Below are 13,606 nucleotides of genomic sequence, written 5' to 3'. Positions count from 1 at the left end.
CGAGCGACATGTATTATCCTTGGAACCTGTGATGATGGTGTCGCCGCTGTAGTTAAATGCACAGCTAAATATTTCGTCAGTGTGACCCTCGAGGATCTACGATGCACCCGCGTGATCGAGAATTAATTGATGGATTCTCACCTGAAGACAGTCGCCAGTTTCCATGTCCCATAGGCGCGCCGTCTTGTCACTGCTTGCAGTCAGAATTCTCACACCTTGGGGGTTGAATGCAACCTTTGAAATCTCGCCTTCGTGGCCAATTAGAATGGACTGACAAGCTCCAGTCATGGTGTTGAATACACGAGATGTCCCATCAGCAGAAGCTGTCACCAACCTTGAGCCAGTAGCATTGTAGCAAACATCCAGAATTTCATCATTATGGCCTCGAAGTGTATGCACACACTGGCCACTGGAAACATCCCAAACCTTACATGTACGGTCGATGGAGCCGCTTATACACAAATCAGATTGGTAGTTGAACTACGAAGGTGACAAATCCGTTTCAGGACGCTAGAGTAGAACAAACCTGCGTGCTTGAGATTTCACCATTGTGCCCAGCCAATGTGTGAATACAACGACCAGTCCTTACATCCCAGACCTTGACGGTGTGATCAAACGAGCCCGTTATTATTTTCTGTCCGCTGGTGTCGAAATTTAAACTCACGATTTCTGCAGTGTGGCCAAGTAGTGTATGCAGACACTCCCCGGACTCCACGTCCCACAGCCTGGCCGTGTTGTCCATGGAACCAGTTGCGACAATGATTCCATGAGGATTGAAGGATAAGCAAACAATTTCGGTGGCATGTCCACGATACGTATGATAGAGGTCACCATTATCTGCATTCCAGATTTTGCACGTTTTGTCTACATAGGGGCAATTGTACAACGCTGTAGGCTGGGCACATACCGAAAGATCCTGTTATGATTTTATTACCCCAGGGGTTGTTGAACGCGATCGCATAAACCACATTACGATGACCTTCAAGAGTCAGCAATTCTTCCCCAGTTTCAGTTCGCCAGATTTTACAAGTTCTGTCATAACTTCCAGTGATGAATTTGTCACCTTGCTTGTTAAATGCGCAATTCGTCAGAGGCAGAATATGCGCCCTGAGAATTTTGAATAGATAGTAGTCACTATTTTCGTTATTTTCAAGTTTTTCAATCAGTTCTGTGACAAATTCGTGAAGTTATCAGGACATAGCCTTATTTTCGTACTGTAGATTAAGCGTCGTAGCTGTGGTTTTCGATTATCACTGATTAATGGCTCTTCAAAAGTGACTTGATTCACAAGAACTTCGACATCAGTCCTAGACGCAGATGGACTTTTCAACACACATAACTTTACATACTCGGGGGAAAGGTGAAGTAAATCGATTTCTTTCGTTTCGCGACTTTTGTCTCGTAACTCATACTCCAGAATAACCCCGGGCGGGTAATACCTCTTTGGTGAACGATCAATTATGGAAAAATGGTGGGACCCACCAACAGAAATCGTTTAAGCTTCATCCTCGAGCCAGCTAAAAATCGTTACGAGTCTTGTACAAATTATATATTTTTCTCTTCAGGGGAAGTAGAGAAGGCAAAGCTGGGGCACATGAGTTTCTCTCTTGCTAGGTGATTTCAAATGAATCGGAGTGTGGAGTAGTCCATTCTTCGGCAACAGCGATTGGCCGAGAGGATGCAGAGACCAGATCAGACCAGGTGAACCATAGCCGTGGCGTTATGAGCTTAGGTTTGCGGACTCGGAGGCAAGGAGAAATTTCGGATGAGCCCCAGGACTTAGCATTGACGATTGGGTCTTCTCTGAGGACACTGCATACAAAGGCTGCTGAGTATAAACCTTCACCGGGAAATTTCACTGCCGACCTCCTGTCGAGGCGCAACAGCGAATGGCCAAAACTCCAGCAGCCGCCTTTCTTTCTCTTGCACACTTTTAGTGACCGAGGAGTCTGGGAGATGCATAGGCAGCTCACCGGCTTAGTGCCTCTATATCCCGGCGGTGTATCGGGCAGTGTAAATATCTACCTTTATAGTCTACAGTGAAGGAGCTTACATTCCTTTACAACGCCTTTTACAGTATCCTCCGACTCAGTAGAGGAGACTCTACGTCGCTGTGTCAGAAATACGACGCACTTCTGTACCGCTCTCACGGGGCTCGAGGGACGTAGCAAGGTCCCCAACTTCTTTTTTTTACGCCTTCTGGCCTCCGGCGCCGTTCTTGCGCCTCCGGCGCCGATTTTTTTCTTTCCCCTCTTTTTCCTCTTTTTTTGGTCTCTGCAAGCATGAAAAAAGTGCCGTTTTTTTTGCGCCCCCGACTCTTGAATCTGCGCTCAGATTATGGAGGAAACCGATCTGGTAAGTACGTCTCTTTGACTTATCCAATTCCAGTTTGCGTAGCTTTGGGTAGCCATGATGCATTATCGCAGACGTCAGTACGACAAATGCTCGGCTGCATGCACTGAGCTCTTGCAGATTCAGCCAAGAGACCAAGCGGCTGTATTTTTCAAGTGCCGTTCATTGAGCGCCCGAAACTGGACTGACGACACGGAACTAGAGGATGAAGGCCTTGCGGATCTAATGCTTGATGACAACGCAGTGGATTCAATGCCAAGGTATGAAGAGTGCGCACTCCCAAAATTATTGGTGTTGACATCACATAGGCCTGGAACATCCGTAATGCGCCCTGCCACTGCAGCTACGGTAAACGCCGCAGATCAGTGTGTTCGGCCCGTTTCAACCTTTGGACGCCCTTTGACTGGTTTCGCCAAGCCGGGCTCTGCTTGCCGTCCTATAACGGGACAGACTGGGGTCTTGCTTGCACTTCGCAATACAGCAACAGCAACCGGCCAAGGACGCCCTGTAACCACTTTAGGTCGCGAGGTCAGACTTGGAACTGCATCAGTAGCGGCTCAGCCAGGGGGGGGCTTCTTAAACATTGAACGACTGGAGTTTACCCGACTGGTGCGCAGGACAGCGATGGCAAAAGCCATATGTGATTACCTCATCTATCACGAGCGCAATGTGACGCGCGCGCTAGAGTTATGTGCAGAAGCCACAAAGGAAGCCTGTTTCAAAGATTGGTGGTGGAAATGTCGGCTTGCGAAGTGTTACTATCGCCTTGGCCTATACAGAGATTCAGAACGCCAACTCTTGTCCTCGTTGCGTGACCAAAACATGACAACGACGGTACTTGAGTTAGCAAAGGTCTACCTGCGCCTCGATCAGCCTAATACTGCTCTGAAAGCGTTGCAGAAGGCCGTGGAAGAAGCCCCAACAGAGCCTCGCCTACAGTTGGGCATTGCAAGAATTCATGAGATGATGTACGCTTTGGGGCCCAGTGTTGTTTTTTATCAACGAGTTTTGATGCTAGATGCATCGAATGTAGAAGGGCTGGCCTGTCTTGCAGCAAACTACTTTTATTCCCACCAGCCGGAATTGAGTCTTCGTTATTATCGCCGCCTTCTTCAAATGGGTGTTTCTGGTCCCGAGATATGGAACAATCTCGGTCTTTGCTGCTTTTACTCTTCGCAATTTGATTTGGCTCTTGGATGTTTTGATCGAGCGCTTCAACTTGCTGACGATTCTGCAGATGTTTGGTATAATATCGGGCACGTAGGCATCGGTATTGGCGACATTGACATGGCTTACCAATCTTTCAAAATATCGCTTTCTCTAGATAGAGGACACGCCGAAAGTCTGTGTAATCTTGGTATTCTTGAGCTACAAAAGAGCAGAATTGAATCAGCACAAGCTATCTTTCTCAATGCGCAGGAGACTGCCCCTCACCTTTTTCAGCCTTATTTTAATGGAGCATTGCTCGCATACAAACTCGGAAATTTCCAGGGTGCTTTCGCAATGGTGTCAAAAGCACTTGAAATAAATCAAGGGCACAATAGTTCGGCTGAATTACAGAAAATTCTTGCAAGACACTTTCAAGTTCTTTGAATATACATCGCAAACTTAATTGCGCGCTTGGCGGCGGTAATGGTTGGCGATCTGCGGTCGGGTCCTTGTGTCCGGCCACCCCATTCCCCCGCGCGAGGGACACATGCCGCCGGCTTTAAAGCCCAGGTCCCACTGCGGCCCAGCCCGGGCGGTTCGCACCCTACCACCGGCACATCAACTACTACCCGCTACCCCGGCCGCGGGGCCTGCTGCTCGGACAATTTGCCGATGGGTAATCTTGTATCTTTGGGGGAGGGACTATGACCAAGCCGCAAGCTCTGTGTCTGTTAATTTGAAATCGGCGTCCATCTCGATGCAATTGAACATGGCATACCGCAGCTTACTTACCATAACCTATGGAAATAAATATCGACATTCAAAAGGCTAAGTGAGTGAGATATGAACCAACCTCATGGGACGAGTACTTCGGCAAGTTCAATGAGAAGAAGCAAGTATGGGCTTTGGGGAGATATTTATTTGGGCTCTCTCGTGGACCGTCGCCTATGGCAGCCTAAAGCCAAAATGAGTTTGGTATCCATCCTCTGGTATGAATCACCTGTATCTTAAACTTTTGGGTGAACTCCATTTGGGTAGGCGGCAGCCGGGTGCGCGCCCAAACAAAGCGTAAAAAAATAGAACGCTCATGGCCAGTAAATGAACGGAGCGCATCCCTGGGAGAGGGCACTAAGCAATGTGATTCAGTGCTTGATTCTATACCAGAACAATGTTATGTGGTTGTCATTAGGTTGAATATCGTCATCATATTCTGTGTTTTGTTTGAGCAGTTCTATGTCTATTCCTGGAGTTCCACACACTTTTTTTTCGAGCTCCGCCCAGCTCAGAAGCTGTAACACGCAAGGCGGGATCACACATGAAAGCCCTGTGCGGTACAATCCTGAGTTTAAGAAAGAAGAGGTCGCGCACCGGTCCGCATTGCGAGCATAGCAAACTTACTCTCCTGCAAACGACACTCGCTCGATACTTTAAGAAAGAGAGGAATATCAGACATATTCACAAGTTCGGAACTTCCGCTGGGGTGCAGCTCTACACTAGTGCCATCGCTGAGATTTGAAACCCAAAAGAAGCCAGCACTAGGATCAGCTGGCGTTTCTCGCGGGCGTATGTCATCTTTGCACCATGCCTCATAAATATCACTTATTCTTTTTAACATCATGAGGGCATCGCGATCAAAACTTGCCAGATCATGTGCATTTGCATCTTCGCCGACTAGCACCTTCCAGATGATGGGGGGGAATTCGAGTGGCATCAGTGCCTATGGCAGCGCGTGTGCCCACAAAGGCGTGTGCGCTGTGATATACTGACCTTGGAGCGCAAAGCGATACCAACTAATTGTCCCAGGAAGTTACACAACTCCAAATACATTGGGGCAGTGTACTGAGGACGTAGAATGAACTTTGGAACATCCAACTCAGTGTCACTGGCAGTATTTGGCGTTGGCTGGAACACCGGAAGGTAACACGTAGTTCTACTGCTGTCTGGAGAGCACTTGAATGCTTGCAACTCAGATGGTATCTGGGCAAATACTTCACGATATGGACCACCATAGTCGTCTACACCTTCCCCATCGAATTTAACCTTAAATGTGCGTTCCTGCCCATCGTCCATAGGATGCATGTAGCCCATCCGCAACAGCGGCGCTTCGAGAAAGTGTAACTCATCAAACAACTGCCCAAATACTGACGATGACAAACGTAGCTGCACAAAAACAAATGTAAAACTACTTAGGATGAGAGAATAAGCTTTTTGAGGCACCTCGGGTGCTGCCATGGGGTCTACCAGCGCTTTGCGCCTATTTAAGACGACCAAGGGCAAATCATCAGGGTAGTCATAGTCGTCTTCAGCCTTCTTTGCCTGAGCTGTTGTGTATCTAATATACTGATTAAATATGTTTTTTTTTGTGAATGCAAAAATGTAATTCCGACTTAAAGACAGGACCAGGCTTGGATATTTTATTTCACAAAGACCACCTGTGATCCAGCTTTTGGTAAACCTCTGATTGCCGAGATTGCTAGCATGCATAAGAAATGGAAGTGAACATGGAACTTCCTGGTTGAAAGAAAGTAAAAGAGAAGCACGACAGAGGACAGAGTCTAGTAGATCCTGCTCATCGAATATCTCGCTTACTTTGAGGAGGGATTGTGAACGAAACTCTTCGATAATGTTGCGGGGTGCTACATTCCATGGATTTGCATGGTAGAACAAGCTCAGAGTGTCAATGACATCAATCAATACTCTGTCAATGTTGATGTTGTGTTGCCTAGTGAGAATAGCGCTATAGCGTTCGAAATCCATGGCAACTTTGCAGCGTGGCTCGTGTGCGCGTGTAGCTTCAGGATGGGCAAGGAAAAACAGACCAGTCTCAGGTTTGCAGTGACACCACAGAAGACCGGAGCCAACCCCCCTAACAGATGCAATACCACGGGGAGTTTTCAGCTGCTGCCCTGCTACGACCCCATGTTGGAAGCACGCAGCATCTGAGTCATCGATGAGAAGCGAGTATCCGGCTACACTTGTGGCCCATTTCAAGAAGCCAGAGTACCACCGTTTATGTATTTCATACACACGATAGCATGATTTGACTTGCACACTGCCCTGGATGGAGATTGATAGCATTATTTTCAAAAAGTGGAAGAAGTCATCAATCCCATACGCACATGGGGACTGCGCAATCACAATTCCGGCCCCTGGTGACATGCTTGGCGATAGAGCCAATCGCACCCGCTGACCTCTATTGTAGAACGCCACGGCAGGGTACAGATCACCACTGAGGCCTTTAAAGGCGACGCCAAGATCAATACCATTTTTTTGGAATGACAGTGTACAAAAATTGGTGTCAAGAGACACAGTAACCACATCGCCTTCACCGAAGCGCTCGCCATACATTTTCAGTTTTGTTCGCTTGTGGTAAAGAGCCCTGTCTCCAATGAAGCCCCAGGAACAATCATCGCCACCGAGGAATGTCTGAAGGTCAGCAGACTTTTGGGCAACACCGATGAATAAATACGACGTTTCAGATGCTTCTATAGTGATTTCCCACGTATTTACACCTGCAATCAGGGGAGTGCTGCCCATGATAGTGGACCAAGACTCGTTGCCCACATACATGGAAGTTAGACCGTCTTTACTTACGAGAATGTCAGTACCACATTTACCTTTGTCGAAGACACACGGTGACCCGGTTGACGTTTCGTAAGAAACTCTTTCGCTATATGTCGTCAGGGGCACTCCCGTGGTTGCTATAACGCGAAGTTTAAAGTGATAAGCCCTCGAGGGCATCAGGTCCCCTACAATGGCATGCATGTGGGACCCTCGATATACTAGACGATAAGATTCCTGGCTTGGGTTCATCCCACAGATTGCCTCTGATAATCGTAATTCGTACACGCAGGTGCGACTCAACTCGTGTCCACTCGCATCCAACATTAAATGCAGTGCATATGGCATGGCGCATACTAATTTTGGCGGCAAAACTTTCTCGAGGGTTTGGCCTGCATTAGAAAAATGAGTCACAAAGCGTTCTTCTAAGCAATTGAGCGCGGCGAGAACATGCACTGTGGTCTGCACATATGTCGAGAACGATAATCGACGTTGCCGTCTTTCCAATGCAATGCGTTTCTCGATGCTCAAACGCATGTGTGGAATGAAGCTGCTCTCCCGGAATAGCTTCAGGAAAAACATATTTGACGGTAGAGGAACATCGGTGTGCACTCTCAATATTGACTCATGCCAGACGACCAATATTTCAATGAGAGTTTTGCAAATTGTAGCCTTCAAAGAAGCATTTACAGACCGCATGCAATTACAGAGCCTAACAAACAATTTCGAAGAAGAGAATAACTTTGTGCCATTAGCAAGTAGCAATGTGACCAGCCAGTGTCCGCGCGCAACATTGAGCTTTGAAAGTGCATCAATATCATGGAATTCTAAAACTTCCGGTGAGGCCCAGTTTGATGATGCGTGCGACTCAAGATATGCTGCAGCCTCAAATGTGATGATGCAGTAAGATTGTATTGTAGAGACCAAATCGACTGAGAATTCTGGTGATTCCAACGGCAGCAAGTTGACGCACAATTTTTGAGAGCTCGATGGCAACGCGAATCCTATCGCCCGTCGCAGCTTGGTTTCGACAGCGGCAGCAGTCAGGGGCAGCTGGCATCCACGAAATGTGAGTAATTGTATCAGCCTCAACAGAGTCTCTGGTGTTGTGTATTTGTTCGGTTTGACATCAGAATCCACCACGTGCTGGCCAAGCATTCGCATCAACAATGCTCGTATGTAGAGGTATGCTAATGTACATTCCGCGGTCTTGCTGGTATTGTGCAGCCGGCTCCAGTCCAGCCCAACGGCTTCAATTTTTGTCTCAAAGATTCTTCGAGGTGATCTGTTCATGCAAGAACTACGTTCCTCAGGGAAGTAGTATTCCTTACACATTGCTAAAACCTGATCTCTGTGGATCAATGGAGCCATGGGGTATTGTCGGCGATGAGGAATACTTCTTCGACTGCGAGCGGCATCAGCTTGTAAAGTACCTTTGACAAACTGCACTGCTCCAACTATGTCTGCGTGCTCGCTAGGTAGTGTCCTATGCCTTTGCTTCATCAAACTCAACCCCTGAGTTATCTAGTGTCACCGGATGCAATTGTCTCATTTTGCACCTTGGGCTTTGTGATTTCTGAAGGGCTGGTGTCAACTTCCGTCGTGTGGACATCTTCTGGCAGCACTGGTCCCGAGGGAGCACCGTTATCGGCCAGAAGTCTGCACAATATAATTAAATTTTAAAAGTTTATATCCAATCGCACCGTACAACCTGGTACACGCGTTTCCTGAGAGCAATGATTCGAGACTCTGCATCATCCAATGTGACAAAGAAGGGCGTTGAATCAGCCTAAATGGTGCGTCGTTCAAACTGCGCATAGCGGCATGATAAAAGACTTACTTGTGTGCATGCATGCAGGAGCGTTTGCATAAGCATCTTCTGACATGTCATAAATTCACACAACGTAGGACACGAGGTGAACATCCAGAGAACCTTGGCCGATCTCGAACGCAGTTGGTCGAGCAGAAACGAAGCGGCACTACTTCTCATGTGCGTGATAGCCAAGTCGTTGGCGCTCAGTAACCGCAGCAAGTTGAGCACGCATGGCACCACTATAGTGAGGATACTGGTGTTATGGCGGGACGTGACTGCTCTCCAGGCATCGATTGAAGTCAGTGGGACCAACATCTGGTCGAAGTCAACAGAGACTAGGCCTGGAATGTTGCTTACCGGACAAGAGTGCAATGCTAGGCGTTTCAAATGCATGCTATCACTACTAGTACATGGTGAATGTTTCGTGAAAAAATCGGGGTAGCCTTGGGGGGGTAGAAAGGCATTGGATTCCTTAGATGTGATCACCTGTGCCGAGCAAGAGTACTCATCGCAGTCAATGACTGTCGCATAAGTCCCACTATTAGCGAGGACGATCGTAGAGCCCCTCTGGATACCTCCAGAATCCCCACCAAGTGTACACAAGGTAGCCAGGCACCGAGACAAAAATACTGGGCTTTCGCCCGGCCTTGTCTCGATGAAGATCCGAGCCTGTGATAGTGCGCTGATTAAAATTTTAAAGGTAATTTCCTGCCACTTTGGCGCACATGACAATAGCTGAATCAAACACATCATTTCACGAGATAATGTGCAGATATCCGTAAGATCCTTTACACTCAAATAATCATTGGATCTCCCTTCAATCTGCGCAAAACACCTAGTTAGAAGTCGGGGTGAGGGCAGGTTCAGACGTGCTTCTTGGGCAGCGGAGGAAATCAGCAAACCTTCGTGAAGGTACGCGGGCTTTAATCTCCAAGTAGAGCAGCCAATAATGGCTAACAAATAGTTCAAGAAATTTGACTTTGCCCCTCCTGTCTCATAGTCTAGGATGACGTTTTTATGTGCTGACTTTCCTAACCAATCATAGCGTTCCTTCAATGTGGCAACTTCTGTGGGTGATATGGTCGGTAGCAAGTATCGCAGAATGCGAACGACTGCCTGCTGTACTCTAGCAGTGCCAAAAAGATAGAAATTGAACAGTAAATTCAGCCAATCATAGTGCCGTAATGCTTTTAAAAATAAGTCAGACGAGGTGAGTAAAAAGACAGCCGCGCAAATTTGGTTGCACAAGCGATCGTGAAAGCAAAATTCTTCCGGGGCACCCTGGTCACAGAGGACACGTACATGAATGGGGGAGAGTGCTCGCGTGTAGAAGCGTAGATTAGCAAGCGATCCCTCTATGCCTCCGCGCACGCCGTGTATGGGAAAGCCCCCGTCGGGCACTCTGCCAACATATAATGGATGCCGAGTGGATGGTCGGGCTTCGCAATTAATTTGCTGGGCATCAAGTGACCCATCCAGATACAGACGCAGTTTGGAGCCCTCACATACGAGGCCGATGTGAATCCACGCATTTAGTGGGCAAGCATCTTTGGAAGTAATTAGCTTACAGAAAGCGCCGCTATTTTCGTCGAGATACCCAACTTCTAGTCTCAAATCAAGGTCGCGAAGGAGGACTATCGGCCAGGAGTCTCTGCTAAGGCCACGAAAAAATAAGGAACGGTAATATCCCGTCGAGTCTTGTGTCAGAAGGAGCCAGCAGGTTATTGAGAAGTCCGGCCCGCAAGGGTATGATAACACTTCCCCAGGCGAAAGAACGACCCCAGGCTCCATGTTCATAAATCGCATGGGTGCAGATATGAGCTCATGACACCGTCGACCCTGGTTAGCATCAAAGTGAAAGCCGGCTTGTGCTTCCAGCCCGCTTTGATCACTCCGATAATCTGTAAATCGCGTCTCATCAGAATTGAGTCGTACAAGTGAGCGCCTCGCTAGATCGTATATAACGGAAAGAAATTGCTCCGGGACATCCGTGCACGAGAGGTCGGTGTTCCCCGCACTGACATTGGCACTACCAATGGACGCCCCGAAGTGTCGTATTAAGGCCCACGTCGCACAAAGACACGTTTTCAAATGGCTTCTGTCGCAGAGAATGGAATTTGACTCCTCCAAGCGAGCGCGCACTTGGGATCCCAAGCCGAACGCGTGTGTCTTGTTGTAAGGCAATTTTATTGTTAGGGAGGTATACAGCTTCACAAACAACTTGTGGAGGTCAGGGAGAACACCCGCATGACTTAAATATGACCAATCCGCCTCTGTATGTTTAGTGCCCCACAAATTCAATATCATCACCACTGTGCGCGCATAATCAACGCGAAGTGAAAACGGGTTTACAGCCGTGGCGCACCCTGTGCTCTGATCGAGACAATTTAAATGGTTTGATAGGCCCCGGAAGAAATCCTCGCATGATTGTCTGGCCGCTATACAAATGTCCACCGAGAGTATTGTCTGAATAGTCGACAATTGTGGTTTCAAACCAGAAAACACATTGCTACGTTGCAGGATTTCGTGGAAGGTCGAGAGTATTATGGACACTGATGAGTGGGATTGGAGCGAGCCCATCAGTGTGGAATATGCTTTGATTCCAGTCCGCCACAAAAATAGATGGTAATGCTCCTTAGCCATCCTTGTAAGAAGGGAGAATACTGGATTCGAATCTGGCGATTTTTTGTAATTAACTAATTCGATGACGAAATTCAGGATCTCGCATTTACATCGCAGGGGAAACTGCCGTGATTTCATGAGGGGGGAAATCAAAATTGACGTGTGTGTGCAGTAAAGCATTCGCCATCGAACAACAACCCGGACCTTGACGAATGCACGTCGCCAGCATACAGTCGCATCTGTATGCCGACTCTTTCGCTGTCGGAACCCGGGTACGTAGGTCAAGCTGACGCTACAAGGGCTGTCACTTCGGAAGATCATGAGTGCATGCAGAGATGCCAAAATCCTCGACAGTAAAGACTCGAACTCGCATGAGTCGCTTTTGCTCCGTTGTTGCCATATCCACGTGGTCAGTCGAGCAACTACACTCCAGATAGCAAGGAAACGCCCAGGAACATGCGAAGAATTATGTTCACTGGAAACCTGACCAAATCTTGTCAGCGCATAAAATTCAGCCTGCATCGTGAGATTGTTGTGTTTTAGCAGTGCCGACGCGGCCATTTCTTCAATATTAATAAAGGTCACCTCGTCTGTTGAGGATCTAATCTGACGTACCACCAGTGCATAAGTCCGGTCAATCCCACACAGAGCTGAGCGGAGCCAAGCGCAATAGAGCCCATAGCACGTGCGTTTGTTGTAATCGCTTGTCATTTCAAATCGAAAATCACACGCCTGCGATTCAACAGCATTGACGGTAATCGCCTCAGTAGGCACTGTGGCGTCACGCGCCAACATGTGGTGATACCTCGGCTCTACACCCAATCTAAGCAGACTTGAACCAAGCCAATGCAGGTATCCCAACGGCTGTGTGTCCATGTCTGTAAAAAATGAAGCGGCCAGATTGCCAGCAAGTGTAGCCAGGGTTTTTGTCAAGTCATTTAGGAGCGAGCTCATCTCGACCCCTACGAGCCAACTAGCACGCAACTTCGATGCCGGTTCCTGTTGAACAGCTTGGATTGACCCAAGATCAATGGAATCCACAAGCGTGAGCAACTGAGCTACGGGCCATATAAGCTCGATCCCGAGGCCTGGCAGATAAGCAAAATGAATCAAGCCGGTGGCTAGGGATAGTAAGATCCGACAACTATCTGATGATCGCAGATGACCTTCACGAGGCGTGTTCTCATCTGCTAGCCGCCCGTCGGGTAAGTCTAAATGCGATTCTATCAAGATGAGTGCATATTTCGCTAAGCATTCCGCGCAAGAAGACAATTTAAGCTCCTCGACAGTCTGTTGCTTTGACGCCGATTCAATCAAAGATTCACTTGAAAATTCTACTGCGGTGCAAGTATTAAGTTTGAGGCAACTGCGGCGTTCTGCACCACAGCGGATCTGAGCTGTTGCGGCACATACCATGAGCTGTTTTTGCATAGCGAGTAACACTCTTTTACAAAGAGGTGGCAAAGTTTCTGCCCCGCCTTCAAACTCACCTGGGAATTTGCGTGTGGACCCGTTTGAGTGTTGTAGCAGCAAACTAAGGAAGCTAAACATTTTTTTTGTTTTGTGAGCAGAGGAAGTGACATTATAAACAGGAATAATGTAAGTGGCAAGGTTTTCTCGTGCTATTTTCTCTAAAAGTTTTTCAAGAAGGAAACGTTGTGCAATTTCCCCTTTGGAAGGAAGTTGTTGTTGTGTTTGGGCTTGCATTTGCAGTTGTTGTAGCATGTTTATAAGAAAGCCTACCTGCTGACTCCTAGAAGGGTAGAACAGGTCAAAGCCGTTCAACAAAGCACAGGCAGCTTCTTGTTGGATGAAAATTGCAGAGCGTGCTCTGTGAAATGGACGTTGGACTAATTGAGATAGGAATACTTCTAACACACGTAGGGATCGTAAGATGTTTATATGGCCGTTGAATGCAAAACTCGCATGCTCGAACTGCTGCTGCTTTTTATCTGCCATCAATAGGCATTCGTTCTGATACACACGCGGTGAATGTCGCCACCAAAAGTCACTTGTTGACCGTTGGGGGCATTCTTTAATCTCAGATAAATTCAAATCAAGGCGCAACACGTTAGCCTGAGAAACGCAGCAGCGCAAAATCAAGAAGGA

The 13,606-nt window shown here is 47.7% G+C and overlaps 3 protein-coding genes across 3 annotated transcripts in view; 1 reads left to right on the top strand and 2 right to left on the bottom strand.

The window, feature by feature from the left end:
• AURANDRAFT_72332 (hypothetical protein) overlaps positions 1-1,962 on the bottom strand; it is a gene marked incomplete at both ends in the record, with an annotated part of 3,164 nt that extends 1,202 nt beyond the window's left edge. Inside the window, 7 exons of the mRNA XM_009041848.1 lie at positions 27-96; positions 142-480; positions 527-864; positions 908-1,168; positions 1,216-1,307; positions 1,341-1,439; positions 1,847-1,962. Of these exons, the coding sequence (XP_009040096.1) occupies positions 27-96; positions 142-480; positions 527-864; positions 908-1,168; positions 1,216-1,307; positions 1,341-1,439; positions 1,847-1,962 (1,315 nt within the window). The remainder of the gene's footprint in view (positions 1-26; positions 97-141; positions 481-526; positions 865-907; positions 1,169-1,215; positions 1,308-1,340; positions 1,440-1,846) is intronic.
• Positions 1,963-2,298: 336 nt separating this feature from the next.
• AURANDRAFT_54838 (hypothetical protein) lies at positions 2,299-3,945 on the top strand (the record flags this gene model as incomplete). Its single annotated transcript, XM_009041854.1, has 2 exons — positions 2,299-2,612; positions 2,661-3,945. The coding sequence occupies 2 exons, from the start codon at positions 2,410-2,412 to the stop codon at positions 3,943-3,945; spliced, it is 1,488 nt and encodes a 495-aa protein (XP_009040102.1).
• A 102-nt stretch (positions 3,946-4,047) lies between these two features.
• Positions 4,048-6,155, bottom strand: AURANDRAFT_54835 (hypothetical protein; the record flags this gene model as incomplete). The annotated part of the gene is made up of 7 exons (XM_009041847.1): positions 4,048-4,299; positions 4,355-4,456; positions 4,502-4,616; positions 4,663-4,825; positions 4,870-5,218; positions 5,269-5,661; positions 5,719-6,155. The coding sequence occupies 7 exons, from the start codon at positions 5,983-5,985 to the stop codon at positions 4,204-4,206; spliced, it is 1,485 nt and encodes a 494-aa protein (XP_009040095.1).
• Positions 6,156-13,606: the final 7,451 nt, after the last annotated feature.

This window comes from Aureococcus anophagefferens (genome assembly GCF_000186865.1).
Source record: "Aureococcus anophagefferens unplaced genomic scaffold AURANscaffold_24, whole genome shotgun sequence".
Lineage (NCBI taxonomy): Eukaryota > Pelagophyceae > Pelagomonadales > Pelagomonadaceae > Aureococcus > Aureococcus anophagefferens.
Note: the sequence above shows the minus strand (reverse complement) of the source record. Positions and strands in the feature narration are given on the sequence as shown.